Raw genomic sequence first — 27,623 nt, 5'->3', positions numbered from 1 at the left:
CCAACACAAAGGCCAACTATTACTCCTGTCATCCTGGGTGGACATGGGCAGGGGACACACTGGTCTGCCACTCTGAGCCTGTTCTCTTCTTCACTGACCAGATCAAGGTGAACATTCTGGGAGAGGTGGTAGAGAAGGGCAGCAGTTGCTTCCCAGTGGACACCACGGGCTTCAGTCTGCACTCAGCCATCTATGCCGCCAGGCCCGATGTGCGGTGCGCCATCCACCTGCATACACCTGCCACAGCCGCGGTGAGTGAGGCCTCCCAGCCCCGGAGCTCCACCCAGTGCCAGGCTCCCTGTGTCAGGGAGACACAGGGAGACAGCCCAGAGCACCTGTTTCTCCCTGGGGAGATCATCACCTGGGATATAGCAATATCATCATTTAAAAAGTCTGCAAAGGGGCAGAGAGATGGCTCAGGGCTTAAGAGCACTGGCCGCTCTTTCAGAGGACCTGGGTTTCATTCTCAGCACCTGCACACCCACTCACAATTATATGTAATCCTAGTCCCAGGAATTCGACACCCACTGCTCTGACCTCTGTAGGTACTGTGAGCACGTGATGCTCAGACAGACATAAAGGAAAACACACCCATACATATGAAATAAAAATAAATAATGATGAAAATATAGATTCTGGAATATCTGGAATTTAGATCGAGAGTGGAGTCTCCTGTGGGATCTTTATTCCCACCTTCTTTTCCCTCACCAGTGTCTTGGTGAGAGGTGAGGGCGAGGAAAGTGCTTTCACAGACTCCCCCACTTTACTGTAGCTGCAGCTGGGAGCTCAGCCAGGCAGCTGCACCTCTCAAGTGTCTTCCCAAGTCAGTGTTGTTGGGCTTCATGCTGCCCTGGTCCCCACATGACCCAGACCTTCAGAGGAGAGAGACCTTGTCACAGAAGAGTGAGCTGATGGAAACTGAGTCTGCAGACTTTTCCATAGCTCGGGGCAGCTGAGATCTAGGGAAGGGTGCAATAAACCCGGGGGGAGTAGAGGGAACAATCACAGATCACAGGTAATATTGAGGCCATCTCTCCACATGTACAGAGGACACTACGGTGTCACAGAGAAATGGCGGACACTGGGCATTGCCTTGGCCATCATCCTTTCCTGCTGACACCAGAACACATACCTGTAGGACAGATCACACGACACCAGCCTGTTGAGACTTCCGAGAATCAGGACCAAGACTCGATGCTGTGTTTGTGCTGAAGGTCTCTGCAGTCTTGGGCTGATTTGGGGCAGTGGGGCAAGATAGTAGGCCCTTCTGCACCTCACTATGCTTTGTTTTCAAGGAGAAATGGAGTGGGAGGCTGCATTAGTTTACTTTTCTGGTGCTGTGATCGCATACCATAGCCAGATACACACCATAGCCAGATAGCACACCATAGCCAGATGATAACACACCATAGCCAGATAGCACACCACAGCCAGATAGCACACCACAGCCAGATAGCACACCACAGCCAGATAACACACCATAGCCAGATGATAACACACCATAGCAAGATAACACACCATAGCCAGATAACACACCATAGCCAGATAACACACCATAGCCATATGATAACACACCATAGCCAGATAACACACCATAGCCAGATAGCACACCATAGCCAGATAACACATCATAGCCAGATAATACACCATAACCAGATAACATACCATAGCCAGATAACAACACACCATAGCCAGATGACAACACACCATAGCCAGATGATAACACACCATAGCCAGATGATAACACACCATAGCCAGATGATAACACACCATAGCCAGATAATACACCATAGCCAGATAATAAACCATAGTCAGATAACACACCATAGCCAGAACCAACAGGGAGGAGGAACAGGTTTGTGTCATCTTTCAACTTGTAATTCATCATGCAGCGAAGTGAGGTAGGAACCCAAAGGAAGAACCTGAAAGTGGGAACTGGTGCAGAGGTTATGGAGGAGCTCTGCTTATTGACTTGCTCCACATGGCTTGCCCAGCCTACTTTCTTTATAGCAGTCAGGGCCACCAACCTAGGGGCAGCACCACCCACCACCCACAGTGAGCTGGGCCCTCCTATACCAATCACCAATCAAGAAATAGCCCAGGCTTGCCCAAAAGCCAATCTCGTAGGAGAATTTTCTCAATTAATGTCCCCTCTTCAAAAATGGCTCCAGCTTGTGTTAAGAGTTGATATAAAACTAGCCAGCACAGGAACCAACACAGGTTTTAGCCCTCAGTCCTTGTACTCATACTGCCCCAGGGCCATACTATGGGAGAAACATGTCCACCACTCCTGCCTCCTCCCAGAGTCACAGAGCTGGGGCTGGGTGGCAGGGTTCCCCGTGGGCATGCTAGCCCAGCAGTCCTCAGCCGCTGGGGTGATGTGCAAGTGTGACGGTAAGGTCACGGCCCTCACTGAGAGAGTGGGCCCGGGCAGTGCACAGTCTTCCTCCTGTGAGCAGGCCTGGCCTGCTGTGCTCCAAGGAGAGAGGGCCCGTGCACCCTGTGGCCTGGGCTACAGGTGCCAGGTAACTATTGTTTCCCTGTAGGTGTCAGCTATGAAGTGTGGCCTCCTGCCTGTCTCCCATAATGCCCTGCTGGTGGGGGACATGGCCTACTATGACTTCAATGGGGAAATGGAGCAGGAAGCAGATCGAATCAATTTGCAGAAGTGCCTTGGACCGACGTGCAAGGTGTGTTTCTGGGAGGGAGCTGTGGAGTGGTACTGTCAAAAGCTGACATCACAAGACCAGGGAGATGGTTCAGAACGGTAAAGAGCTGGCTGTACAAGAACCTGAGTTCCATCCACAGTATCTACATAAAAAGCTGGGTATGGCTGTTATGTACCCATAACCCCAGTGCTGGCAGGTGGACCCCTGGGACTTGTGTGGTCAATCAGTTTAACTGAATCAGTGAGCTCCAATTTTAATGCAACACCGTGTCTCAAAAAAAAAAATCAGGTGGAGAATAATTGAGGAAGATGCCCAATGTTCACCTCTGATGTGCTCGATCTCTCTCTCTCTCTCTCTCTCTCCCTCTCCCTCTCCCTCTCCCTCCCTCCCTCCCTCCCTCCCTCCCTCCCTCCCTCCCTCCCTCTCTCCCTCTCTTCTTCCCTCCCTCTCTCTCTCCCTCTATCACACAGACAGACATAATTAACATCACAAAAGCAACATGTACTCATTGGAGAACTTTGTTCTGTAGACAATTTTTAAGATTTTTATGTGTGTACATGTGGAGGCCAGAAGGGGTCATCAGATCTCCTGGAGCTGGAGTTAGTTGCAGGTTAGTGAGCAGCCTGCTAGAAGTGCTCAGACCTGAGCTTGGGTCCTCTGCAAGAGCAGGAGCACACTTAGCCACTGGGCTGTCTCTCCAGCCTCCAAGTTTCATAGAATTTTTTTTAGAAAGAAAAGAATTGAAAACAAAAAAACCCACTTCTCCCACATAGCTCTGGAGATGCTGTTGCATTCTGTAAGGCTGTTCACGTATATTGACAAAACTGCAATCAAGAGACCAATTCTCCTTCCCCTCAGCAATGCACACTAAGTGCCTTCTTATGTGACTGTTTCCTCCATCACTCAGATTATTAAATCATACCTCATTGTATGAAAAGCTGTAATTTACCTGAGCAGACTTCTGTGGTTGAACCTTACAGGGGGTACTTTCCTTCTTACCTCCCGGGTTCCTCTTAATAAAAACAACACCAAGAGGAAATCTTTCCAGCTAAGCCTCTGGGCTTAAGGAGGCTCCCTTAGATATTTTAGGGGACACACTTGATAAGTCTGACTTCATATTGCCTGATTCCTTCCCACAAAGGTTGTCCCTTCTGCTTCCTTCCTCACACCTAATATATAGGCTATTTCTCTAAGTCTCCCCAAGTTGAGTGCTATATTAATTCATTAATATTAACTATATTAATTCATTAGTTACTAACTGGATAGAAGAGAGAAGTGTATTGTTGCCTGACTTAAGTCTAAAACACTGTCTTCTGCTAGCAAAGAGTTGTGGTGCCATCTCGGACCAGAGTCTGAGCTGGCAGCTGTGTCATTTCTCCTGAGTCCCTGCCTCCCTATCTCCACCTTGGGGGAGGAGCCTGCTACTCTTCCCATCAACCCCAGGGTACCCTCAGCAGTGTGTGGGCTATGGCAATCTAAGAGAAGGTCTTCCACGTGCTTTTTCTTTTTCTAAGTTGAGCCCTGTGCTCTTTCTAAGTCTTGGGCATGGAGAAGAAAAAACTCCTAGCAAGAGAGGGCAAGATGCTCTGATCCCTGAGGCCTCAGCCCTCTGCAGGGACCAAATGCATAGCTCTTTGCCTCAGCTCCCTCATGCTTCACCTGGCTTCAAAGCTGCTGAGGGTAAAACCAACCATGAGTATTTCTTTCAGGGAAGGAAGGAAAGTCTTAATTGAGATCTAAACCTGTGTCTGGTCTCTTCACTCCCTTCATTCATTTTCCTTGCCAAATCAGAAATAGTTTCACCAGTGAGAGCCCCAGGTTCTAGTCTAGAGTCTGCATCCAGGGAGCCAGAGACTTTCCATTCTCTGAACTTCTTGTTCCTCGTTTGAAAAACTGACTAGAAGTGAACTGTAGTGTCAGGGCCAAGTCTGTGGAGAAAAAGCCCGAGGTCCAGAGAGATAGCATATGGCTGCCTGTTCCTGCAGAGCCACCAAGAGTGTTATCCTCTTGGATTTGACCAAAGTTGACCAGGTCACAGGGCAGAAGGTCACTGTTGAGGTCCGAGCACTATACTGAGCATCAGATGGTTTTGCTGACTGCCTTTTCGGGCTTCTGAATTCTCTAAGGCCCAAACCATAGCAGTGCCCCCACAAAGTCACTGGAGCTGCACAGAATCAGTTTCAAATGCCCTTTTCTATTTCCTGCAGTTGGGTGCACTGGACTCAATCCACACTTAGATTAGCAGTGAGGTTCCTGATTACAGAGAAAAGGTGGGGAGTTGCGGGAGGGGCTCCAGGCTGGGTATAGACTTGATCTTGGTAAGATGAAAGTCCCTTAGGAGGGAAGCTTTTTTAAGGTTGATTTTACTATACAATTTTATTTACTCACTTCAGTTTGAGGGGGCAGTGGGGCAGGGGATTAGTTCAAGCCTCCAAGGCTCGCACAGGATCCAGAGGAAGATCTGTGATAGTCTATTCTCTCCTTCTGCCATGTCGGTCCCAGGGACTGAGCAAAGGTTTTCAGACATGATGACTGGCACCTTTCCCCATGGAGCCATCTTGCTGGCCCAGAGGGGGAGTTCCAGAGGCTCAGACTTAATGGGTTCTTTCCTCCTCTACAGATCCTGGTGCTGAGAAACCATGGCATGGTCGCTCTGGGTGACACCGTGGAGGAGGCTTTCTATAAGGTCTTCCACCTGCAGGCTGCGTGTGAGGTACAGGTACGTAAGGCACTCTGGGAAGTAGGCTCAGAATCTGGCTTTGATGGGGTCCCTGGGAACTAACTGTGGGCCCTGCTAGCTGTCATTTGGGGTCCTGTGAACCTGACTTCCTGAGACTCTGCTTTGTCACTCTGCCAGTCACCACTTCCCTTCCACCCCTGCAGTTTCCTGCTGACAATGGATCCATATCCTGGAAAAATCCATCATACCATGTGACTGGTACTACTGATATCTAGGGGACCTGAGGCCAGGATGGGGAAACCATCACAGGCACACAAAAGCCCTACCACACCTGTGTCACCTAGGGTGACTGGTACACCAAGCTGTACTGGGGGACACAGGAAAAGGTTGTTCTTGTTTTGCCAGGGAGTAGCATGGAATGGGGTTGGCTGTACATGGGTCAGGAGTGTGGTCAGACATGGAAAGAGGAGTGGACAGAGAGACAGTCAGTGTTGTCATAGAGACCAGAACAGCAAGATACCCCCAAGGGTATGTAGGGAGAAGTTCTCCCAGTCCCCTCACTGGGAAGGGACAGCTAGGTGGAGGTGTCAATGATAATGGTGCCCCTGGAACAGCAGGGATGCTGGTACAGGCAGCTGTACAGTGCAGGTCAGTCAAAGAGCATGCACTCTATGGTGGACACGTTGGTGGGGGTGGGGCTTACCCAGCCCTGGATAGACTTGTGACCTGGCTCTCTCAGCTCCTTTATCTCCAGCCCTGGCTGGGTGTCCTTGGGGCAGAGATGTGCCCTCTGTAAGCCTGTTTTCTTTATGTCTGCATGGGTCAATGTTGCTGGGAAGAGTGGCCTCTCCAGGCTAGAAGGGTAGTGACACTGCTGTTAGGGCTTAGCTGACAGATGCCGAGGCTGCAGCCCAGAACAGTCAGCTCTCCGGAAGTCCCACGTGATGCCCTGCTGCCTTATTTTGGTTGGCCTGGCAGAGCAGCACTGAAGGAAGTCGCCACCTTTCTCAGTGTCACTCGGGAAAAGGTGAGATCAGCGAAGCAGTGTGGGGATGGAGGAGCCTATGATACCCTTATGGTGGGCTGTAGGGAAGCCTTGCTGAGCGAGGATCCCGAGAAACATCAATGGTCAGAGATAGAAACTATGGGACCCTGGCTCCAGGTCATGTCTCTGATGCACTCCCTTCTCCTTCAACTACAAATGCTGTCCCATGCTCGGGCCACTGACTGGCGTCAGAACTGGCTGAACGTCTACTATCAAGGGGAGACTGTCTTTCCTCACACTGGACTGTAAAGGGCTCCCTACCACACCTTTGCAGATACTTCTGTGAGAGAGAGCACTCAGGAAAAGCTCCTCTCTGCAAAGCTATCCCAGCCCTCTGCACAGATGGAGAACTCCTGCTGCCTCCCCTACAGGTCCACAGTGGAGGGACCTTCAGTTCAGACCCAGAAGTGACCCCTTTGCAGTTTAACCTTCTGACCTGCAGCCATAGGTCAGAGCTGTTAGTCCTGGTTTCTAACAGCCTCCTGGCTGGTGTCACTTTCTGCTCAGGACTGGCTTGCTGTGACTTTGCCCACCCACATCCCTCTGGCAACCAACCCAGGAAAGTACCGGTGACTCTTTGTCAGTGTCAGGGATGGAGAGGCTTCTAGAGTGAGGGAGGAGGGATGATCTAGACATGGAAGGGCAAAAGCAGAGGATAAGGCACAAATGAGTGCAGAAGCCATGGCCTGCAGCTACTGCAGGCTTACACTCGGGCAGCCAGCTCTGGAGCTGTGCCCACCATGGGCCCGGTGACCTTGGTGAATAGGTGAATGTGATTATGGACTATGAACGTGTCTGTGGTCCAAGCCCAAGCACCTTCTCAGCTCTCCTGGGCCCAGTGTTCTCTTTGCCTATCAGTTTGGAGTTCTAGAAAAGTGGGTCATTGCTCGCTGAGAGGCAGATGGGAAGCACAGGCAGTTCTTCTCCATCTGCTACCCATCGCCATGGAAACTGCTGGAGGAAGAGACGGAAGTAGGCAGCTTGGGCAAGGCTGTGGGTGCTCTCTCCCTCCTTCCTCCTCCATTAACAGTCCCAGGGGAGGCTGCCTCTCATCCTCTGTTAACTTAGCAACAGCATCCATGTGGTGCTCCTGAGGCTCCAGAACATTCCAAATACTTTACCGTATTACCTTAAAAGACTCCTCATGAGGTCGCTAGGGCACTGCCATTTTTACCTGACAAGGGTGGAAACTGAAGCACAAATCCGGTAAACAGCTGCCCAAAGTCACATGGTGAGAAGGTGATGTAACACACCAGGCAGCATGGTACCCACACAGGCCTCCTCTTCAACACACCCTAGCACTGCCTCTCCAGAGCAGCAGGGGACAGTAGGGACAGTTAAAGACGTGCAGACATATATTTTGAGTAAAAAGGCACTGGAAAGTGTTGTGACGCCCTCTTCGCCCAGGGTGTCATGGCTCATCTGAGGGAGTCTGAGGAACTCACCTCCAAGAAGTAGTTGGGGTCATCCATTGGTGCAGGAGGGTGTCAGGAACTCAAGGTGCTGCCCAATGCCTGCAGCTCATGCGTCTGCGTTTGTTAGTAAACTAAATGGACCCTTTGATCTTTGGTTGAAAGAAACACCACTAAACCACAGCCCAGACTCCCAACCCATCCTGAAACATCAGGCACTGCAGGTTAGATCATCAGAGGGGCAGCTCTGGTAAGCGAGTCTTCTCAGATATGAGTGTGTTTACATACTCCTGTAGTGATGCATCTCAGATGTCCCTCTCCCTCCCCGAAAGTCAAGCCTGACTAAGAACATCTGAATGGCACGGCTGCGGGGCTCAGCAGACTGTACCACTAGATAAGTAAGAGATGGGAAAGGCAGAGGCTGATCAAGTGTACAGAGGCTTTGAAGATTAGTCTAAACTGCCTGTTCTATACGCGTACCTCTGTGCTAATAGTTAGGGATGCTGCCTGAGGCCACTTGATCTGCTCTTTCCCCATGGAGCTCTAACAGTGGGACAGGCTCTAGGACCCTGGGGGGAGCTGTCTGACACTGCAACACACCTTTCCGTGCCATGTTGACACTGGACCTGGTGACTGATCACCCCAGCATGGGTGTATGATCACCCCAGCATGGGTGTATGGACATATAGCTTGAATAACAAGACTGTAGAAAACTCCTCCAGCTTCTCCTCTGCCCAGGGCATTCTTCTGTAGATCTATGGCCCCTGCAGGAGGTTACACTAAAGGTCATTGGTTTAAATATTTCTACCAGATGTTAGTGAGAGAGGGATCCTATGTTTCACACTGTCTTAGTTTACTTTCCATCACTGTAATAAAGCACACCTTGGGGAGGAAAAGGTTTATATCATCTTACAGCTCTCAGGTCACAGTGCATCACCAAGAGACATCAGGGAAGGAACTCAAGTCAGGATCCTGGAGGCAGGAACTGAAGCAGAGGCCTTGGAGGATGCTGCTTACTGGCTTATCCTCTCTGGCTTGCTCAACCTGCTTTCTTATACACCCCATAACCACCTGCCCACGGTTACCACTGCCCCAGTGGCCTGGGCCCTCCCACATCAATCATTAATCAAGAAAGTACTCCATAGACTTGCCTGCAGCCCAATCTAATTGAGCTGAGTCATTTTCCGAATTGAGGTTCCCTCTTCCCAGAAGAGTCTGACTTATATATCACATTGATTTAAAACTAACCGTCACACACATACACATGGGAAAATAAAGAGAATAAGATGCTGACACTGCCCCTCGGGTTCCACAAGTATTTATGGCCGTTTGATTGAGATAGTTTCCTCTTGAAGAAATCACATATTACAGACAATAATTGAAGTTCCTTCAGGACACAGTGGCAGACATCTTTAATTCTTCTTGAATGAATAAAATATTAGAAATAATGATTGAAGATCCAGATTGACATGATAGCAAACATCTTTAATCTTGGTAGGTAGATGTGGTGCCTGTGCCACCTGGAACCACAGTCAGGCAAGGGTCTGGAGATCACAGAACACACAGAGACATGGGCCACTCTTGAAACAAGAATGCCCATTGTATTGTGTTCCAGGGCAGCTCATATAGGGCTCTCCTTGACTAATGGCCACACCCTAGCTCTCAGGATTTTTCAGCTACAACCCACCAGAAACCACTCCCCTGACATCAGAAACTCATGAGGGTCTCATGCTCAGAGCAGCTGCAAGCACAGGAAAACAAGCTGTTTACTCCGGCAGGCAAAGGGTCATAGAAAATTCAGGGTCTGCGGATCTGCAGTCCCCAACAGGTAGAGGCAGGAAAATCAGGTTTTCTGGGCCAACCTAGACTACGTAGCAAGTTCAAGGCCACATTGGATTACATGAGACCTTGTCTATAAAACAATGAATAGTCCCCTTTGGAGCCTTTTCTAGCATTGTCTACTCCAGAAATAATTACAATTCTGCAGTGCATCCTGGGTACCATTCCTTCTTCCCTGAGACATTATGTCCTAGGTACTGTTTAGTTCTTTGGGATGCTATATCCTAGGTACCTGTTTTGGTACCTAGGTGTGTATATCCCAGATACCAGTTCAGTTCTCTGTGTGGTTTCATTTCTGGAGTTTAACATTTGTTATTTTTTCTACTCTGGGGTTCTCTAAGAACTGAGCCTGAGGAGGAATTACTTACACTTCGATGACAGTGAGTGCATGCCCAACAAGTGTCCGGCTATTTCCCTCCAGTTTCCTGGACTTTTCTTGGTCCTGAATTCTCCTTTGTGGCCCCACTGCTTCCTTGTGCAAACCATAGCAGTTTGGGGGGGGGGGGCTTCATTCCCCTGTGACAAAATGCTCTGATCTCTCTGTAGGTATCAGCTCTGTCCAGCGCTGGAGGAACTGAGAACCTTATTCTCCTAGAGCAAGAGAAACACCGGCCACATGAGGTGGGCTCTGTGCAGTGGGCAGGCAGCACCTTTGGACCCATGCAGAAGAGCCGGCTGGGAGAACATGAATTTGAAGCCCTCATGAGGATGCTGGACAACTTAGTGAGTGTCTTGGTGCTGTCCTTCAGACCCCTCCACGGAGGCTGAGCCCACAGAACCAGACAGCTCAAAACACTAGGACATACAAGAACTGCCTCTGTCATGGTTTGGTTGGTGAAAGCCTCTGAGTTTTTTCATTTGAACAATAGTTTTCTTCAGTACTCGCCTTCCTCCCTGTGCTAAGCGCCGAGACATCCTCATGTCTGTCTGTGTTGTGCATGGGAAATAGCAAGTAGTTCAGCCAAGCCAGTGCCTCTCCTCACAGCCACAGGCCATCACCATCACCATTTCCATTACCCACGCCTCTTCTGGAGTTGATCCTGCTCCATCCTTACTGTCACAGCTCTAGTACTGAAACCCCATCACACAGCCAGTTTCCTTATTCCAAGCAGTAGCTTTACAGTACTTTGTTGCAGTGAATGGATGAGCCAGTCTCATAAGGAATTAGATGGAATGATTCATTGAAGGGTTCAGGCGGACAGCATCCCCCTTGCTGGAGCTAATGACTGAGTTGATGATATGGAAAATCAAAGGAAACACTTCAGGCACAGAAGGAGGGGTCAGTGGGTCGCTGGGACTGTTGAGAGGGGTGAGAATGCCACCTGTCCATTAGAATGTTCCTGTTCTGCTCACCTTCCTCACCCTCAAGGCCACTTGACTTTATCATGTCAAGGTCATCGCAATAATGAATCCTTTCCCTCCCGTCATCCCTCTGCGTCCTTTTGCTAGGCTGACCTGAGGGAGCCTTTGTAATGATGAAGCATGCCTTTGGTGATGGAATTCCCGGCAACATCTGTGTGCTGAATCATTGCCCCTAGAGGAAGCACCAGGACTTTGTGAGTGGCTTCCTACAGGAATCCTTTGGAAGCTTTGAGAAGCAGAAGATTCCATTTAAAGTTTCAGAGAGGAGAGAAGGAGGGTACTAGGGCAGTCAGATTTCCCTGTGGATGTTAGTGAAAGGTGCTTTGAGTGAGCCAGGAACTTCAACCAGCTCTGTACAATGACCAAGCCAGGGCTTGTTCCTACGGTTCAAGGGAAATTTACTATCGTAATTGCTTTGACATTATTTTAAAACTAATGTTTAAGATTAGCATACAAAGTAATGAGTTTCAGTGTGGCGTCTTCCTACATATGTATCATCCTACATTGCTCTGATTTCTCCCACCTTGCTCCCGTCCCGACCCATTATCCCTCTGTTGTTCCTCTTCCTTCCCTCAGCCCCCACTTCTGCTTTCCTGTGACATATATACACTGCTCTCTGTACCTCGCTCCCTTAGACCTCCTTCTCACTTATGATCCCCTTTGCAGTTCTGTGACCTGCAAACACACACTACATACAAGAACAAATGCACATCCATATAATATTAAATCTCAGTTATTTTTATCTTTATTTTAGCTGCTTTGGAAACATTGGATACTGAGGGTGTAACTCATAGAGTGAGTGTCTGGTTTGGCATGATATGTTAGACCCAGCACTGCAAAATTATACAGTATTATTATTATTGTTGTACTAATAGAAAGCAATACTACTTTAAAATTCATCAAAATTATGAGGATTTAAGCAGGACTCATCATTTTGTTAATTTTTTGTATGCTAGAGATCAAACGCTGGCTGTCACATGTGCCAAGCCAGCGCTCTACCGTGGAGCTACACCCCAGCCCTTTTGTCCATGCTTTGTCTTGAAGCAGAGCATCACCACATTATCTAGCTGGCCTTGAGCTTGTCATGCTCCTGCCTCAGCTTCCTGAGCAACTGGAATGACAAGCCTAAATGACCAGGCCCATCTCAATTTAAAATCCCTGTGACCTTAGCCTGGCTTCTCGGGTGTCCGGTGGGCATTCAGGTGTGGACCTCTCACCTCTACAAACACCTGGTTCTGGTTCTGTCCTCTCAGGGCTACAGGACAGGCTACACATATCGCCACCCCTTTGTCCAAGAGAAAACCAAACACAAAAGTGAAGTGGAGATCCCAGCCACAGTCACTGCTTTTGTGTTCGAAGAGGATGGTGCCCCAGTCCCTGCCCTGCGCCAGCATGCTCAGAAGCAGCAGAAGGAGAAGACCCGTTGGCTTAACACGCCCAACACCTACCTGCGGGTGAATGTGGCTGACGAGGTGCAGAGGAATATGGGCAGTCCCCGGCCCAAGACCACGGTGAGAGGGAGAGGTCAGGCCAGCCTGGATGGGATGAGTTGGATTTGAAGGGAAGCAAATTGTGTAATTTTCTTACTGGTTCGTGTAGGCTGTGCTCAGGCCCTAGAGCCCCTTACACCTCTTTCTTGCACCCCTGTATTGAGACTTCAGGTGTGAGGGGCAGATTTCTCCAGAGGGCAACAGGACTGGGCTATTTCCATAAGCACAGATTCGAGAGAGACTAGGTTCTGTTTCACCTCACAACCATGGGGTTACGCTTTGGGAAACTCCCGGGAGAGGCACCCAACAGTGGGCCTGGGGTTTGACACAAACCCAGGAAGAAGAGAGGCTGAGCACGTGTTGCCATTCCTCTCTCTTTTCCCTCCCTTCCACAGACCTCTACTTGATTTTTTTTCCTTTCTGTTTTTTACGGGTAAATGTGCTTTTTTCGGCATGCACATGGGTGCACATGTATGTGGCTCAAGGTTGATTCTGGAATTAGTCTCTATAACTCTTCTATATTATTCATTGAGATAATCCTAGAGCTTGATGTTACAGTTAAACTTACTTGCTCTAGGAATCTCCTGTCTCTGCCTCTCACAGCTGGAGTTATGGGTGGACCATGACTCCCATCCCTGAGGATCCAAATGCAGGTCCTTATGCTTTAACCACTGGGCAATCCCTCCAGTTCCACTGTGTTTGATTTTTCATTAACGAAAAGTGGCCACAGCCAGTCAGAATAAATTTCCACCAGATATAAGTCCAGTTACCTGGAACTGAAGCCCTCTGGTGGCCTGCTGAAGTTTCAGCTACTACTCTCTGAAGTCCGTTATGGCTCTCTGGCCTTCCTTGACATCTGGGTCATCTGTCGCTCATCTTGGCTCTGACCCACAAAGAGAATAGATTTGAGCGGCTTGCTGACCTTCCATGGTGGTGGGTGGGGCACCCGCTGGCCTGTAGTCCTGCCTCCTTCCTCACATGCCTTGTCTTGTCAGTGGATGAAAGCTGATGAGGTGGAAAAGTCCAGCAGTGGCATGCCCATACGGATCGAAAACCCAAACCAATTTGTGCCTCTCTACACTGACCCCCAAGAAGTGCTGGACATGAGGAACAAGGTGAGTCTTCTCTTCTCTCTTGCTTTTCTGAAGGATTCTGGGGTCCCAGAAGCACGAGCCAAGTTTCCAGGTTGGGGGAACTCACCAGTACCCCTGATATGACACCATATGAGCTACATCCTGGGCTCAGTGCTTCGTGCTGGACTTACAAGGTCCTGTGGTTCTCTGTAACCCATTTATGTAGCAGGGCACTTGCTTTACACAGTAGGTAGGTCTGAAAGACTTGTTTACAGAGTGGCCTTTTATGAGTTCAGTTTTTGAGTTCAGTGGCTTGGGACCAGATATAGAGTCAGCTCTCAGGATGGGCAGATTGTGCTAGAGCAAAGAGGACAGGCTGCTGACCATAGAGTACCTTGTCAAACCTGTCCCTGCCTCACTAGACACAGGAGTGCCCATCCATGCTCTGACCCCTTCCTCTCCCCTTTCCACACAGATTCGAGAACAAAACCGACAAGACATAAAGTCTGCAGGGCCCCAGTCCCAACTCTTGGCCAGCGTCATCGCAGAGAAGAGCCGGAGCCCGGTACAGCAGACGCCACCCCCAATTGAGGGGGAAGCATATCTGCCTCCTGGGGCTGGGCAGTGGGACCCCTGAGTCCTCAGGCCCGCTCACTCCATGATCTTAGGTGCCGGGCTCTTGCTGCATAGTGAAGGACCACCACACAGATGGCTGTGAGATCAGGGAGAACAATGTTGACTCACTCCTGGGTGCAGGGGATAGGGAGCAGCCCATCTGCTCATGGGAAGGCCTGGCCGGCCCCATACCTCCTGCCAATGGACTTCATGAGGTCCTCTCTCAGTGTCCTGCTGAGTTCTGGTGGACTCGGTGTTTCTGATCTCTGGATTTGATGTCATCTGGCCAGAGCTCCAGGGCACAGTGAGAGAGGTGTGGGCGGGACTGTTGTGCCTGTGGGGTGGGAAGATAAGGAGTGTCCATACAAACCTAGTTAGAGTTAGAAAGCATGAAGTCGCTGTTTCTGTGTTTGAGATGGGATGGCATCTTGTCTAGGGCTTGGCAGCAGAGTGGCATTGCAATTCTGCCTTGTGCAGGTGGCATCATGGCTGTCTTTGGCTCTTGCAAAACAGTAGCAAGTGGGAAGTGCCAGGGCCCATTTCTCTCTGTAGAGCATGTTAATGTGATGTGGTTGCAGATCAGGCAGCAGCAAGCTATGCATCCGCACCTGCTTCCCAACCCTCCCAGCTCAGCCAAATGCTGAACTGAGAACGCCATAGGGTCAAGGTTAGCAATGGCCTGTGATCCCAGCACGAAGCAGGATTGTTCTAAAGCAGCTCTGCCCTTCTCAGCAAGAGCTCTCATTCGAGGCCCTCCCTCTCCTTAGCATCTGTCTTAGACTCACTGTCGAGTCTGAGACTCATTGTCTCCCTTGTGAGTGAAGCCCATAGCTGTGACTGCTCTGGCTCACCTCCCCTGAGGCTTCACTCTGTGCTCCTCCTCCACGGAGAGCAAGCAATGCCTAGGATGGGCTGCAGAGAGGACACTGCAGGGAGAGGGCAGTGGGGTCTGTGGTTCAGTCCTCCCCTTGAGCAAGAGGGACCAGACGATTCTTGGAGCTTAAAAGTGTCTGGCTAGTTAGATCTCAAGTCAGGGACTGCACCGAGATGCAAAGCAGTGGTTCTGCCAGTGCCCCTGCTAGGGCCTGCTGAGCAGGCAGCTGAAAATCCTCGAGGAAGGATCTGGTCTCTTGGTCACTCTAACTCCAGGACCCACTGCTTGGACTGAGAATGCTGCAGCCCCTGTGTCTTGTGTTTTCATGCTGTGTACTGTGGCTTGCTTTGCTGTTGGGGGACAGGGAGGGGCAGCAGGGGCGGGGCCTGGCATGTTGCTTGCTCTAGCCAATGCTATGCTTGCTAGACTTTGTCTGACTGACTCTGGGCAATCAAATGTATGCACAGTCATGGCTTGGAAGTGTCCATAGATGGGATTGCAATAAAGGTGTGTCTTCTGCTTGGGAGCATCCTTTGATTTCATTTCAAGGGCAAAGGGTAAACCCTTATATTCACCAGGACAGTTACAAAGTCTAAGCTGGGGAAGATATAGCAATGGGAGAATAAATGAACCCTACCCCAAGGCCCCCAAACTTGGTCCCAAGGAACTACATGCCACTTCCCTAGCAAGACATCTGATCGCCACCTGAGTGTGAGAGAAGCTCCAGCTTGGGCCCCAGCACAGCGGTCAGAGAGCAACACACACTCTGGTTAACTTTCAGTCCACAGAGAGCCAGCTGATGTCCAAGGGCGACGCAGATACCAAAGACGAATCAGAGGAGACAGTGCCCAATCCCTTCAGCCAACTCACCGACCAGGAGCTGGAGGAGTACAAGAAGGAGGTGGAGAGGAAGAAGCTAGAACAGGAGCAGGAAGGTAAACCTGTGCAAGCCATAGCTGCAGGGCCTGCCAGCCTAGAGAGGAGAGCTCAGACTCCTCGCTGTGGTCTGAGGTCCCAGTGAGGACCTTCTTGCCCCATCACCAAATAGCACCATGAGCAGAATATAGCTAGATATGATCCACCATCTCACAGCTGCATGGACAGGCACCTGCATGACTCCACTGACCCTGCTCCACTGGATAGGAAGGAGTTAGTACTTGTAAAGTACTTAGAATTGTGCCTTTGATTAAGACAAAGGCCGGTAAACAACGGGTTGGTGTTAGCTGCAACGAGACAGGTGTGACAGTGGCCAGGACTCCATCAGCTGATGGCACTCTCCTTGCTTCAGAAGCTGGAGTCCAACCGGTCCCTCTGTGTTGAAACTCCTGATGTTTTGACTTGCTGGGTCATGCTTTTGTTCCCATCTGGGCTAGCCTGAACCAAATCATCTACCCCACAGGCTCTACCTCAGATCCTTCTCTGAGTGAAAGGCATTCTCTCACTCTCCCGCTCCGCACAATGGAGCTGTTTCACCTCCTTGCTTCAAGATCACCTGGGCCTGAAACCCACTTAAACTAAGGTGTAACTTCCCTGACTGGGGGCCTCCACCACCCCTTCTTCTCACCCAGGATTAGACATTTCTTCATGTACTACTTTCCTCTTGCTTAGGGTTCAAATGTGCCAGCTGGAAACAGTAGAACATGTGCTAGGTACTGTTTGGAAGGAAGGTGTGAATTAGCTGAGTTAGCTAGCGAGCTAGCAATTGTGAACAGCTCTGGGTGTTCCTAAGCCAGTAGTTGTGGGGGCTCTGCTTCCGTCTGTGGATGTGTTCTGTGGCTGGTCCTTTTCAGCCACACCTGCAGAGTCGGATGCTGGACTGGCCCACAGCATTCTCCTGCCACCTTCCTCCCAGGAGTGAGATAGACAAGATGAAGTATAACTCTGACTGCCCCCCTTTTAGCCTCCCTGGGAACGAGCAGGGGTAAATCTGAGCAAAGGAGGGCCCAAAACCTCTCCAGCCAGAAGTGACGAAGTAGAAAAGCACTGGGTTTCACACTCACGCCCCCCCATGTCTCTCTGTGACTTCTGTGCTAAGGTGGGTTTCTGTTATTTTTCAGGGGAAAAGGACACAGCCACGGAAGAACCTGGATCACCCGTAAAATCCACACCTGCGTCTCCAGCGCAGAGTCCGACGAAGGCAGGGACCAAGAGCCCAGCAGTTTCTCCTTCCAAGGCTTCAGAGGGTGAGTGGAGCTGGCAGCCTTCAAAAGGCACCTGTGAGGGGAGTGGGTGGTTGGTCACACACTGTAGAGAACTGTTGATAGCTGGTAAGGGTTTGTAGGAAACGCTTCCTCTCGGGCAGCTCCAGGCAATCTGGACAAAACTCAGTTTGTCTTACTAGTGAGCTATGCTGATGCGACCAAAGCCCTTCCAGGCAGAGATAAAGGACTGACCCACAGCCTGCCCCTCCCCAGAAGGCTAGTTGTCCTATCTGGTCCTCAGGTGATGATGTGGGGAAGGATCTCTTTAACATGAAAGCTCTGCTCTGCCAGGTCCGAGACTGTATTTCTCGGGGGCATGACTTGAAGGCGGCACTGTCAGTCTTAAATGAGCATTGGGATCCCCTGGTGAACTTAGGTGGTTCTGTGGCCTGGAGCCCACCCTCAGCATTTGTCCAGAGCACTCGGAAATATGAACCAGCTGAAAACAGTGTTATTAGAGAGACACGACTCTAGACAATAGCAATTCTAGGCCCAACCAAACTGCCAGCTTTAGTAGTTCAGAGACCCAGTCTGTGTGTGTTTCCTTGTGTGCCAAATGCTTTTCCTTGTTACAGTTCTTTTCTGTCTAAAGGGAGTGTTGGTGGCAGCATACTTTGAAGGAGTAAGGGAATAATTTGAACCTAAGAACTGACTGTGATTAAGGCATACTTGGTAACAATGCTGTCGTGGCCCCTCACCACCACCACGTTGCTCCACTGGGTGCCCTGAGAAACTCCACCAGAGAGGGCACCGTGCTATCCAGAGAATAGCTGGGCTTCTGGGATCCCCTTCCTAAGTGACAGGTCACATATGTGATTCTGGTAGCACCTCCACCCTGAGCTTCCTCTCCAAGCCAACCCCTGCCTTGCTCACAGGTCCAGCCTTGTTGGAGAAAACTCATCTGCTTGAGGCCAGAGCCCCAAGTGGATGTCCCTCCCTCCTCTCTACTGGCTGTGTGTTCATTGTGTCTCATCGTGGTGTGTTGTCAACTTGTCCACAATGTCTTCCTTTCTCTTCCCATTTGTGCCTTCATCAAAGGACTTTCCTCCGAGTCTGAATACTTATCTCTGTAGTAAGTATAGAGAGGCCACTTCCTACCTCACCTGGCACTCGGAACAGGGAGGGAGAAGCTTTCACAAGAAATCTGTTTCCCCCGAGGTTTTCTTCTTGGTTCTCACAATTCCACCTTTGGAAAGTCCCTAGGATGTAAAATTCATGACCAATTCTACCTGTGCTGTGCATGGACTAGGCTTCCTGTAAGGGACTTGGACACACACACAGCGGAGGGAGGGAGGGAGGGAGGGAGGGAGGGAGGGAGGGAGGGAGGGAGGGAGGGAGGGAGGGAGGGAGGGGGGGGGGAGGGAGGGAGGAACAAGTTCCATGAGAAGGGAGGGAGCTACAGGAGAACATAATGGTCAACAGGAATTAATCCTTGGCCCCACTTTAGAGGCCCCACCTCTAACGAGCCTCTTCTAGAATTTTGAGCAGAGCCTGGATTCTCTCGGCCTCAGAAGCCTTGTAGATTTGTGCAGAGGACCTGACCAGTGTCTGTCTATTAGCACATGTGTGCAGGCTGCAGGAAGGAAATGCAGGGAGAGCCTGAGAAGGGCTCATGGCAGAAGGAGGACAAATCAAGAGATTTGTCAGCTCCTGGGAGGGCTAGAAAACAGGAAGAGCATGGATGGATAGAACAGCCATCCATTTGGTACCACGCTCACTGTGACAAGAGTTCTGGTTCTCTCTGGTCCAAATCTACCCACCTCATGGGTCCCACTGCACTTAAGTTGTAGAATAACAGAAGCTATAGTTACAGTTTTACGTCCCACAGACTACTAGGAGCCTAGCTACTTTACACAACATGGTGGAGATGTGCGCTGCAGGGTGGTGGGGCTGGGTGGCCTGGACCAGCTCCTTGGAGCGGGCAGGACGGACTCTGGCACAGTAGCTGTGTTCCACATGTGTCCTGTCCATTAGATGAAGGGTAACTGTTTCCAGCCATCTGTCACTGTGCTCCAGGTCCTCTCCTGCTGCGTCTCCTAATGTCAGTCCTCATCTATCTTCCGGAATCTGAATCTCTACTGACCTCAGTCCCCATGGACTGAGCTGCAAAGAAATAGCTCCTGTTTCATGTCAGATGTTCACAGATTAATCCATTATTTCAAATAAGCCACTCAAAACACTTCAAAGGGCTGGGGAAACAGCACAATGGATAGAAGTGCTTGCTGCAGAGACATGTGAAATCCAACCAGGCATGACAGTCTCTGTAATCCCAGAACTCAAGAGGCAAAGGTAGAGGAGCCCCAGGACAAGCTAACTAGCTGCTCTAGCCAATTGATGAGCTCTGGATTCAATTGAGAGACCTTAACTCAATAAATAAAATGGAGATCCATCAAAGAATACAGCTGACATCAGCTGTGGGCCTCCAAGAGGGAGTGAGTGTGTGTTAGGATAAAATGAGCAATTTTGCAGTGTGCTCACATAAGTCCATTTTTATTAATGATTGTGCTCTTTGATTTGTGAGAACTTACTAGTCATTGATGTTGTCAGCCTCCAAGACATGGGCAGGTTAGTTCTGTAGCATCAGATCACTATGCAATCATGGCCCACAGTGAGCTAGTTCTTCTGTGCATTGGCTAGAGTTGACTGGGCTTAGCTCAACAGCTCTTCAGTCCTGTGTGACATCAGCCAAGACCACACATAATCAGCTATGAGCATGAGTAGGCCAGGACTTCCCAGACAGTGTGCACACATGTCTGGTGCTTCGGTAGGTACTGGAAGAAGCAGGGCTCAGTGGGGACAATGGGGTGACTGAATTGGGTCTCTGTCTCTGCGTCTCACCCTCGCTCTTCCTACCCTCCACATTTTCCACTGGTGTCATTTGACTTTATCCACGGTGGCCTATGTCTCCCAAAGCTGTCAGGCAGAAGTTTCTAGAGAGCCCACCTCTGCAACACTTCCCTGCATTCTGATTGCTACAAGAGCTGTGGAGCCAACAGGGGCTGCACGAGTCTGTCAATACCAAGAAGCTCTGCACACTAGGATTTGAGCTATCACACATGCCAACAGGATATCTAGTCCCTGGAGGAACTTTGACTCTTAGCCAAGGTGAACTAGTGAAAGGAGCATATTCTGAACCCAAGTGTCCCATTGTGCAGTCAGTGGTCCTTTTACGTCAAAATGGCCTGATGACTAGATAAAAACAGGAATTTAGAGAGGTGGGGGTGTGGCTCAGTGGCAGAGTACTTACCTGACATGTGTGAGGCATGCACACACACACACACACACACACACACACACACGCACGCACACTTTGTGCCTACCATCTGCTTCAGGGCCAAACATGGAGACAGACTGCATTTGCACATTCTTTCAGACACTGATGCTCTGGAATTTAAATGAGGACAGAAACTGGTGCTGAGCTCTGCTGGCCAGGCTCCTGCTCACAGAGCCTCACAAGGCTGTTTTGCTTGCTTGCCCTCTGCTTCCTGCTCTGCACTTTGAGTGCCTCGTGGACCAGCATGATACTCTGGCTCTGTGTCAGCACTGATCAGGAATGATACTCTCCCCAACCTTTATTGAGCCTTTCTTTGGTTTCTGCATGCAATGGTGACGAACATTCTTTTCATTATGGACATATAAACCATGCATGGCAGTCACCAGTCCTGCATGCTCTGGGATATTGGCCAGTCTAGTTGACATTAAGTTCAGAAGCACCTTCCCAAATTCACTTCAGGCCATCCCCTTATCTCCCTTGTTGTTGTTGCCTAAGTGACAGGCCAGGCCAAAAGTCATGTGTCTGACCCAGGCTGGAAAGATGAGCATGTTCCTGAAGAGGCCAGGCATCCTCTATGGAATCTGCATCTGGCCTCACACAGAGAAATGCTCAGTCATGTTGCTGATGACCCAGAGATGGCTGCACGGAAGTAAGAGAGAGTTTGTGTTCTGACGGAACATGGCAATGTAAATGAGCACCCGACACTGGGGTTAGAGGAAGATCAAACACAGAGAGGAGAGAAGGGCCTTCCCCAGAGAGTAGAACCTGGGTGACAGGGATGGGTCAAGGGACTGACGGTGAAGAAAACCAAGTCAAAGGTAGAGAGGGTGGACCATGTCCCAACAGATGTATGGCACTGAGGTGTACTGCCGGGTCCAGCCCTGGGAACACACAAGGAGGTGAGGGGACCAGAGCTAGGGCTACAGGAGTCAGGGCTGTGGATGTTGACAGACTCCAGTCTGGAAAGTGGAACGAATGGACGGCAGCCGCCAGTCTCCAGTACTAAAAGAAAACCCACACTCAGGCGGGTCTGGAAAGAACTTTGGCATGATGGATGGAGAAGAAATGAAAGGCCTCACTGTAAGAGCTTGCCAGGTTGTTGAGCCAGCCTGTTCTGACTGCCCCAAGCTCACCCCATCTACACAGACGGTAGTCATAAGTCACTCTGCAGCGTGGCCTCTACTTCTGCAGCACAGTGTCCCATTCCCATATAGCAGAGCATGTGCCAGTCCTTCTGATGGTGATGCCCAGGATCCCACCACACACACACACACACACACACACACACACACACCATACACATGCATATATACACAATCTATACCACACTCAAATGCTCACCTCTCACACACCTCCCAGTTACATTCAGCAGACACAGCACACTTGTACACACACCAACAGGCCTCTCACCCATGGATGGGAAACATGTGGAGGCAGAAGCCAGGACCTGATCCCGCACTGTGTGCCTCTCCCATTCTGAGCTGTGAAATGGGGAGGAGGGAGCCAGACAGTCTTTAAGTCACTTTCTCCATTTCAGTGTCTGCAGCATTATAGTTCCCCTCCTTCCTCTTTACGCAGAGGTTTCAAAGACTACATAGTTCGGGAGAAGAGACAGCAAGGGACCTTAGTACCTGGGGCTAAGCATGCTGCCTTTGAGTTTGGAGCCTAGTGATCCTGAGCCTTGGCAGCCACTAGAATGAAAGGACCCCTTTGGACTGTTGAGTGTATTATGGAAATGCTGGATCCCTCCTGTTTCTCCTCTTCTCCCCCTGGGAAGACACTGGTTCCCTATGTTCCCTGCTGCTGTGATGGTATGAAGACCTGTGATCATCATGTTTTGATTGGTGCAGCTGGGCTGCTTATCACAACGCTTGCACCGAGATGACTAGGACATGCAGCCCACAGCTTCTCTCCTCCCTTGGGTGTGCTGCCTCATTCTCATTCAATGCCTGAATTAATTAAGTGCTTGTTCAGAAACCAACATGTGTTTCCATATGTAGACAAGAACCCAGAGCATCGCCTGCCCAGGCTGTGTTCCCCAAGGCAGGTGGTGTGAGGTGAGAATGCCACCCCTCCTCTGTTCCAGGACCCTTGCTCCCACCCCATGCCAGCCTGCCCACCCTTGACTCCAGACCTCCCCTAGAAGTGGTTCTGTTGACCCCTTGAACACTCGCCTTCATGAAATCTTACAGCCTGGGTCTTCTGGTCTTTTCCTAGATGCCAAGAAGACAGAAGACAGCGAAGCCACCACGGAACCTGAGCCAACAAAACAGGAAGGGGTCGTGGTGAACGGGAAGGAGGAGGAGCCAAGTGCAGAAGAGGTCCTCAGCAAAGGACTGGGCCAGATGACCACCAATGCTGACACTGATGGTGACAGCTACAAGGACAAAACCGAGTCAGTTACGAGTGGTCCCTTGTCCCCAGAGGGCTCGCCCTCCAAATCACCCTCCAAAAAGAAAAAGAAATTCCGAACCCCCTCCTTCCTGAAGAAGAGCAAGAAGAAGGAGAAGGTGGAATCTTGATCTGTGGCTCCTGCTGCATCCCTGCCCTCCTTCCCTGCCCTTCTTCCAACTCTGCCCCTGGAGCACAGGGCCAACAAGGGACAGAGAAGGACCTGGGATCACACTCAGAGGGGAGCTTAGAGCCAGCCTTCCCAGAGCAGCCAGGTGTCTTGCCCACAATCACAGTTGGTTGGTGGTAGAGCCTGCCCTAAAGTTGAGCTTCCTGACTCCCATGGTCGTGCTCTGTCCTCCGTTTAACACTGCCTAGTCCTGGGCTGCCTTTGTCAGGACACCACCTGCCAGCCTGAGCCCAGGGCAGGAAAGCCGAGCACCAGGCATGGTCACAAATGCTCGCAGGTCAAGGCTTCCTCTGAGTAAACTCCATCTCTTCCCAGGACACCTGCCTCTTGTTGATGGAGCTGTCTCCACAGCAAGAAGCCATGCTTCTTCTCTTCCATTTTGGGTCCCTTCCTCCTGCTCAAAGTAACCAGGCAGACTGACCTGCTCCCCCTCCTCCCAATAGAAATTAATCTTCTATCCCCAGGCTGATGGCTTAGCTTGTACTTTTCCAAACACTAATCCTGAGCTTTTGACATGGAACCCACTGAGTGATGGATGGAAGAACCCTAAGAACTGACAGATAGAAGGCAAGCCTAGTCAGCTTAATGAGTGGACAGAGAGCCATCAATCTAAGAGCTAGGATCCTGGCCTGTCTATATTGTGCATCTCATGGGCTGCAAAATTAAACCCAACTGTAACATAAGAAAAAGTCTCATGCGTAGGGCAGGAATTCAAGGGCATCTAAATCTTGTGCTGGCATTGAGTTATGCGAGGAAGGTCAAATGCCGCTTTGGCTTTGCATAATATGCAGGCCTGCACCTGGCAGTCAGGTGTCCTTTGGCCTTCCCAAATGCCCAAGAGCCCTTGCCCATAGACCAGAGCATCTTACTCTTGGCATCTTGACCTTGGTTCTTTGGGTCCTAACTCTGAGTCACAGAAGGTGCAGCAGAGGACAGTCAGATTCTCTCACTAACTCTCAGAGACATGCCTGGCATTCCCAACCCCTTCACTCTTGCAACCCAAACTTGGTAATAGGTACAGCTGTTATGTTAAAAGTCAACACTGGTTTTCCATATCCTCCCAAGGAGTCCTGTTGGCTGATGAGCACTTCTGGCTCTAAGACAATCCATCTTCCTTAAAGCACAGCATCTTGAAGGAGCACTCCTCCTGTTTGTCCCGATTACTGTAAAGGTATTTTTGACATCCCTTGACTCATCATTTTTCACTTCGCACACCTGCTATCTACAGACACCATACAGGCTTTACCCTCTGTCATCCCGACTCCTCCCTTTTTCTGAAAGGAAACTGAACCCCTTCAGGGATAACTGACTTGCTGAGAAAGACCTGAAGGCTGGGTTTGAACCCAGGTCAGTCTGAGCCGAGTGCTGGCTCTTCCAAGCCATGGTGAGTGGACAGTGGCTTTGACCCATTAGCCATTTCTGCAACTGGTCTTGGCTGTGTGGCTTTAGCACTTGCGATGATGTTAGATCACCTGTTGTCCGCCTAAGTGATGCGGTCAGCTCCTGCTGACCAGCAGTAGTGGTAAGATCTATGCCTTTGACCACAGAGAGCTGAACCCTATGGCTACAGCAGGAAATCCCACCACCCTTGGCTGTTGTCTCTTGAGCAGATCTGAGACCCTAGTGCCGAACTGTGGTTGCTGCCCAGGTCCTGTGTTTGCTCTGCTTTCTGGCTGGGTCAAGTCTAATGAAAGACAACACAGTGCCCCTGCCTGAATGCTCAGAAGCTTTTATCTTCCTATAGGAGCTGCCTTCTTAGAAATAATTTTCACATTTATTCATTCATTTTCTCTGAATAGTCATTAACCATGTGAGACACTTAAAAAAAATGATGAGAGGCATCGACCCTGCAGAGGTGGCACTTGTGTGAGCTGGTGCTCAGGATGAAGTCTGTTGTTTCTGCCCGACATGCTCCCTTTTTTATCTTTATGACAGTGAGGTTTGCTAAGGTTAAAATGTCGAGCTTTGCTGTAGTGTCATATTGGAGTCAAAGTCATGGTTTAGCTCATACTCGCCCATCTGTTTATCCCTTGTATGTTCAGAAAACAGGCATCTACGAGCATCTGAGACATGCAGACAAGTTACAGAGCAGGCAGGGTATGCGGAGACTGACCTGTGGTGGGCACGGGGAAGCCTTCAGGAAAATTGATGGCTGCGTTAGTTTTAAAATGAGAGGAACTTTTGGGGGGGTAAGTCAGCAGAGGTGGACGGATGTGGGAGCATGGGATTCCACATCCTGTCTTTCTGGGCCCCTTGTATTGTCATAGTGTTACGTGAAAGGTGACAGAAGTGGTTACATCCCAGGTGGGCAAGGCTGGGTCATAGGAAGACTTGTAGACAGTGGGGAGATCTGAATTTTACCATGTCCTGGGCATGAGGACTGCTAATTAGGGTAGAATCGTTAATAGACGTGCACTGGAGAGTCCCTTTCGTGGCCGCGTGGAGAGTGCGTGAGACGGCTGGCTGACCTCGTTCTGTGTTCTCCCCACTGCTGCCGTGGGTTTCTAGCTCAGAATTCCTTTCACGGACTTCTTGGGGAAAACCCCTGAAGTCTTTGGCGAGCTAACCCCGGGCCCTATTTTGCTTTGGGATGAGATCATGGGAGTATAAAGACATTTCGTCAATTTCCTTCTCCCCTTGTACATAAAGGATGTGACATGCACAACTCTGAGACTGTAGAAACGGCTGTGCAGGCCAGACAGGGCATTTCTCTGGCTCTGTGTAAGAGTCGATTCAAGGTTCACTGATGAGAGGGGGTGTTTGTAAGCTCAGAGCTTACCGGGCATCGGCCTGTTTCTCACTGAGCCACTGGAATTGCTCCTGAGAGGAGTGTTGGTGCTACCATGTGACCAGCTGATGAGAAAAACAAAGCGGCTTCTTGACCTGTTTCCACGTACAGGTGCATAGGAATAGGACAGAGAGAGGCGACCCTGGCTCCTGTGATGTCACACACTGGGAACGATTGTGATCTGTGGGGGCTACCCATTTTGTGTGACCATCCCCCAAACTGGGGAGGGAGGGAGACCTGCCCAGAGATGCTCTGGCTCCAGCCTGCATCTGGGCTCTTATCAGCTGACCCAAGGTCTGGTCCCTCTTGAGCCATGGCAAGGGTCAGCTGCTACTTGGTAATGAGTGTGAAGTCCTTGCTCTGTGGACAGAGGATGTGAGGGACATGGTTGAGGACCACAAGTCTCTCACAAACCCATGGTAAGGCACTGTTCTGAGCCCTCCAATCATAGACACCATACCTAAACCTAGCCCCTATGGGATGACAACGTGGAAGATGGCGGGCGTCTAGCCTTGTGACAACAGGGCCACAGCTCCTGCTGGTGTGAGCAGAAAATGCTGTAATGGCTCTGAAAGAACCGTTCACCCCTGAGTGTCCAAGGTAGACCTATGTTTGCTTAGGGACAGGACATGACCCTGTGGAGGCCACTGTGCCAGGCCTTTTCATAAGTGTTAGTTTTATGTCTTAGTTCTAGGCCAAAGGTAATGAGTTCCTGACAGCTGAATGGGACTATTGAAACACGCATTCATCCCTTGCTCATTTTATACATGTGGCCCCACAGATACCCCGGCTCTTGGCATAGTTACCATCCACTGTGGCCAGAGAGGGCCTAAGGCTTCTTACATTTCTTGCCACTAAGACCAATTAAACTCTCTGACCCGCCCCCCATATAATTCAGAAACTGTGAGACCTGAGTGAAATGCTAGATATCTGCCCTCCACGCCCGTGGACAGGACAGGGCACCTCACAGCTTACAGGACATGTGATAGGACATCACGCCTGCGCCACAAGTGGTCTGAAGCATGTGATTTCATAGAGAACAAAGGGTCCAGATGCAACTGAAGTTCTCGAACACGTCCATTTGTTTTCTGTGTGCACATCCTCTTCCTCCAATGTGAAGAGGCAGCCACAGTGACTGTGTCTGCATGGGACTGCATCCCAGAGCCCTGTCCAACCAGGATGCGGTGCTCTTCCTGTCAGAAATGAGGCCACATAGAGAGCTCAGTTCCCAAGGCTCCTGACTCCCTCTGTCCTCACTGGGGAAGCCACCTTGTCCAGAAGTCTGTGGGGATTTCACACAGTGGGGTATCCTTCAGCGGACAAAGCACCTTTCCTTGTCTCTGCCCTGGCAGTGCCCTTGAGGGCTGCTTTCCATGGGGACAGTTAGCAAGACTCAGTACTGGATGTCCCTAGAAAGTATGAAAGTCTTGTCCTACCTCCTTAACATATGGGTGACATTAGGATTTGCCAAATTGACACTTGTGGCAGTTGTCTTCAGGATTCTCCCACAAGTTGAGTCATCCCCTTGAAGACTTGGGGCCAGAGATAAAGGAGGTTCAAGATGCCAGGAGGGCCCAGGTGCCTGATAAGGCAGAATCTTCCATGGGCCCCCAGCTCCTTCCTCACCCTCTCTGCCCCAAGCACCTGGTGAGGCTGGACCCTGAGGATACTTCCCTTGTCCCTTGGGCAGAGATGACATCACCAGAACTCAAGAAATGTT

At 50.2% G+C, this 27,623-nt stretch overlaps 1 protein-coding gene across 1 annotated transcript in view; it reads left to right on the top strand.

Annotated features, from left to right (window-relative positions):
• The window catches only part of Add2 (adducin 2), a 93,960-nt gene extending 69,024 nt beyond the window's left edge, over positions 1 to 24,936 (top strand). The window contains exons 7-16 of the mRNA XM_075983617.1: positions 102 to 251; positions 2,547 to 2,690; positions 5,290 to 5,388; positions 10,192 to 10,368; positions 12,261 to 12,518; positions 13,493 to 13,612; positions 14,046 to 14,135; positions 15,841 to 15,994; positions 17,117 to 17,242; positions 22,752 to 24,936. Coding sequence (XP_075839732.1) covers positions 102 to 251; positions 2,547 to 2,690; positions 5,290 to 5,388; positions 10,192 to 10,368; positions 12,261 to 12,518; positions 13,493 to 13,612; positions 14,046 to 14,135; positions 15,841 to 15,994; positions 17,117 to 17,242; positions 22,752 to 23,056 — 1,623 coding nt within the window. The 3' untranslated portion in view covers positions 23,057 to 24,936. The remainder of the gene's footprint in view (positions 1 to 101; positions 252 to 2,546; positions 2,691 to 5,289; positions 5,389 to 10,191; positions 10,369 to 12,260; positions 12,519 to 13,492; positions 13,613 to 14,045; positions 14,136 to 15,840; positions 15,995 to 17,116; positions 17,243 to 22,751) is intronic.
• The last annotated feature ends 2,687 nt before the right edge of the window (positions 24,937 to 27,623 follow it).

Source organism: Microtus pennsylvanicus, chromosome 8, assembly GCF_037038515.1.
Source record: "Microtus pennsylvanicus isolate mMicPen1 chromosome 8, mMicPen1.hap1, whole genome shotgun sequence".
NCBI lineage: Eukaryota > Metazoa > Chordata > Mammalia > Rodentia > Cricetidae > Microtus > Microtus pennsylvanicus.
Note: the sequence above shows the minus strand (reverse complement) of the source record. Positions and strands in the feature narration are given on the sequence as shown.